Here is a 3827-nt window from a genome sequence, read left to right as displayed (position 1 = left end):
GCGGTGAGCCGAGATCGCGCCATTGCACTCCAGCCTGGGTAACAAGAGCGAAACTCCGTCTCAAAAAAAAAAAAAAAAAAAAAAAAAACAAAAAAAAAAAAAAAAAAAAAAAAAAAAAATATTTTTTAAATTAGCTGGGTGTGGTGGCACGCATCTGCAATCCCAGCTACTCAGGAGGCTGAGGCAGGAGAATCGCTTGAACCTGGGAGGCGGAGGTTGCAGTGAGCCAAGATCATACCACTGCTCTCCAGCCTGGGTGGCAGAGCAAGACTCTGTCTTTAAAAAAAAAAAAAGAGGGCTTTTAAAACCCCTCCCTATAGACACTCACACCAACTCACACGCACACCCACTCGTCCAGAGCATCTTCCCTTCAGTGGTTTAAATGACCTTTAATAGAAACTCTCCAGTTTCTGACAGTTTGTCCCTCTGTTCAGAGGCATCCAGGACAGGATGACCCAGTGCAGTGTGTGGATCTGTCATTCCCCTCCCCCCAGGCAAGTGGAGGATTCAGCTGTGCACAGATGCCTCTTCTGTCTCCCAAAAGGTTCTCTGGAGTCACCATCTCCAGCGGACTACGGTTTGCTCTCATGACCAGCCATGGAGTCAGAAGTCCCAGACTCAGTGCAGCCACTTGGGTGTCATCCAGGTGTCTTTATCCCAAAACTTGAAGCAGAAGTCCCTGGTGCTACAGCTGTGCCTGGGAGAAGCTCTGGCCGTGGCTTCTCACCCAGAGAGTCTTTCTGGGCAACTTAGGGAAGCCCCTGTTCTGTCAAGTCTCACCCCATGGAAGAGGTGGAGGTAGGGGGATGTAGTTTTTCAGGAAGACAGGTTGGAGAGGACGAGTCACTACAAAGCAGTAAAAGTGAATGGTGTCTCCAAGTGCTGGGTCCAGAGCACCACGGAGAGCCCCAGCCATGGAGGTGTGTCCCGCCTTTAGTCTGCAGGAATCTCTCTGAATCTCTCTGATTGGTGGTTCCAAGAGCAATGGAAGTCAAGAGCCAGGAGGCTGGACTGGGTTCCCTGGGACTCCAAGATCCCAGAGGCTGCTGAGCAGTGGTTGTCGACAAAGAAGAAAGGTCCCAGGGGGCCAGGCCTGGCCAATTAGGGATCGACAAAGGAGACTGCGATGTAGCGGGTGCCCCTGGTGGTGGGGAGCCCCTCGTGGTAATGTGTGAGTCGTCCAGGGTGCATGAGGGTCCAGCCCTTTCTCGGGGCTCGGACGGAGCAGTTGTATCGCAGGAACCGACAGCCCCCGCCCTGGGGGACAGAAAGCATCAGTGCCCTTTCCCCGCTGCCCCCTGCCTGTCTGTTCTCCAGTATGTCACGGCCAAGTGGCCCTCAGCACTGCTGGCCTGGGGATGCCACAAGCTGCCTAAGGAAGACACTAAATAAAGAGTAGAGGCCGGGCACAGTGGCTCATGCCTGTAATCCCAGCACTTTGGAAGGCCAAGGTGGGTGGATCACCTGAGGTCAGGAGTTCAAGACCAGCCTGGGCAACATGGTAAAACCCATCTATACTAAAAATACAAAAACCAGCTGGGCATGGCAGTGTGCACCTGTAATCCCAGCTATTCGGGAGGCTGAGGCAGAATCACTTGAACCTGGGAGGCAGAGGTTGCAGTGAGCCCTGAGATCATGCCACTACACTCCTGCCTGGGCGCCTGGGTGACAGAGTAAGACTCTGTCTCAAAAACAAAGAATAAATGATCAAGAGCTCTGGCTTTGGAGTCAGGCAGCCCTGGGCAAATGTCACCTCCATTTTCTTTTTTTTTCTGAGACCGAGTCTCACTCTGTTGCCAGGCTGGAGTGCAGTGGCATGATCTCGGCTCACTGCAACCTCCACCTCCCAGGTTCAAGTGATTCTCATGCCTCAGCCTCCTGAGTAGCTGGGATCACAGGCACGCACCACTGCACTCAGCTAATTTTTTGTATTTTTAATAGAGACAGGGTTTCACCAGGTTGGCCAGGATGGTTTTGATCTTCTGACCTTGTGATCTACCCGCCTCAGCCTCGCACAGTGCTGGGATTACAGGCGTGAGGTACCGCACCCGGCCACCCCAACTCTTGACTAACTGTGAGCAACCTGAGCTTCAGTTTCCCCTTCTGTAAAATGGGGGTTAAACAGAACAGGGTTGTGAGAAACATGTTACAAATAAGAGCTGAGGACTCAGTTTCCCAGCCTCACCGCTATAGACACTTAGCTGTGGAAGCTGCCCTGGGTACTGCTGACTTCTACCCAGTAGATGCCAGCAGCCCCTCACAGCCGTAACCACCAAATCTGTCTCCAGTCATTGCCAGTGTCCCTTGGAGGGCACAACTGCTCCTGGTTGAGAATCCTTGGATCAGGGATGCCTGATATGTTGTAAGCTCAAAAAATTATAGCTCCAGCCTCAGCAACATAGTAAAACCCCATCTCTGCAAACAAGAAAAAAAACTAGATGGGCAAGGTGGCGCACACCTGTGGTCCCAACTACTTGGGAGGCTGAGGTGGGAGGATTGCTTGGGCCCAGGAGGTGGAGGCTGCAGTGAACTGTGATCCTGCCACTGCACTCCAGCCTGGGTGACAGAGCGAGACCCTGTCTCAAAAAAAAAAAAAAAAAGGAAAAGATTATAGCTGTTTTTATGAGTGTTCTTCATAGCGCCCAGCCCAGGGCTAAGTCAAAAAAACCTCTTTTTTGTTTTTAGGAGACAGAGTCTCACTCTGTTGCCCAGGCTGGAGTGCAGTGTCACGATATTGGCTCACTACAACCTCCACCTCTTGGGCTCAAGTAATTCTCCTGCCTCAGCCTCCCTAGTAGCTGGGACTACAGGCAGATGCCACCATGCCCAGCTAATTTTTGTATTTTTAGTAGAGATGGGGTTTCCTCATGTTGGCCAGGCTGATCTCAAACTCCTGGACTCAAGTGATCTGCCTGCCTCGGCCTCCCAAACTGCTGGGATTACAGGCATGAGCCACCATGCCCAGCCCAAAAATCTCTTAAAATGGCAGCTTAGGAGCCTGGCTCCTCCCTCCTACTGGATAGTGACCCCTTCCAGGAAGCCCTCCCACGGGCCCATACCCTTTTTTTCTGGTTCTCTGGTGCTGGCTACCCAGGGCCCTCTGCTTCAACCACCCTGAAGGCTCTCCCCAGCCAGCCCTCCTCAAACCCACTGCTGGCCCCTTGACCCCGGCTGGTTCCTGCTCACCTCGTAGTCTACCCCGACTCGGTTCAGGGCGATGTTGATGGTAAAGGTGGAGGCATCATGGTGTGGCATCAGTGAGGGCTGTTCATCAGGCTTGTAGCGGACGACAAAGGCCAGTTCAAACTGGGCCTGTACCAAGGCAGGGGGACAAGAGAGCCCATGTTAGTCAAGGAGGCCACAAAGGCCAGGAGAGGAGGGTGCACAAACGGGGTTCGTTTGGTCGCTGCAGGTCAGCTCACAGTGGGCAAGTCTGCATGAGGCTGTGTGCTTCAGTGCCTGCAACTGCTTGACACAGAAAAGTTCTCAATAAAAATGTCGGACAGAGAAGAGAGAGGGAAGAAGGAGAGGAAAGGAGGAGGGGGAGGGGGAGGAAGGAAGGAAGGAAGGAAGGAAGGAAGGGAGAGAGGGAGGGAGAGAGAAACGAAAGGGAAGGAGGCCAGGCACGGTGGCTCATGCCTGTAATTCCAGCACTTTGGGAAGCTGAGGTGGGTGGATCACGAGGTCAGCAGTTCAAGACCAGCCTGGCCAAGATGGTGAAACCCCGTCTCTACTAAAAATACAAAAAATTAGCTGGGCATGGTGGCGCGTGCCTGTAATCCCAGCTACTCAGGAGGCTGGGGCAGGAGAATTGCCTGAACCCAGGA

General features: G+C 52.9%; 1 protein-coding gene across 1 annotated transcript in view; it reads right to left on the bottom strand.

The window, feature by feature from the left end:
- Positions 1-369: 369 nt before the first annotated feature.
- The window catches only part of PLOD1 (procollagen-lysine,2-oxoglutarate 5-dioxygenase 1), a 39189-nt gene continuing 35731 nt past the window's right edge, over positions 370-3827 (bottom strand). Inside the window, exons 18-19 of the mRNA XM_017504373.1 lie at positions 3187-3312; positions 370-1257 (exon numbers count right to left, since the gene is read on the bottom strand). Coding sequence (XP_017359862.1) covers positions 1102-1257; positions 3187-3312 — 282 coding nt within the window. The 3' untranslated portion in view covers positions 370-1101. The remainder of the gene's footprint in view (positions 1258-3186; positions 3313-3827) is intronic.

The sequence above is a fragment of the Cebus imitator genome, unplaced genomic scaffold (genome assembly GCF_001604975.1).
Source record: "Cebus imitator isolate Cc_AM_T3 unplaced genomic scaffold, Cebus_imitator-1.0 Scaffold15, whole genome shotgun sequence".
Taxonomy (NCBI): Eukaryota; Metazoa; Chordata; class Mammalia; order Primates; family Cebidae; genus Cebus; species Cebus imitator.
This window is presented reverse-complemented; position numbering and strand designations above follow the sequence as displayed.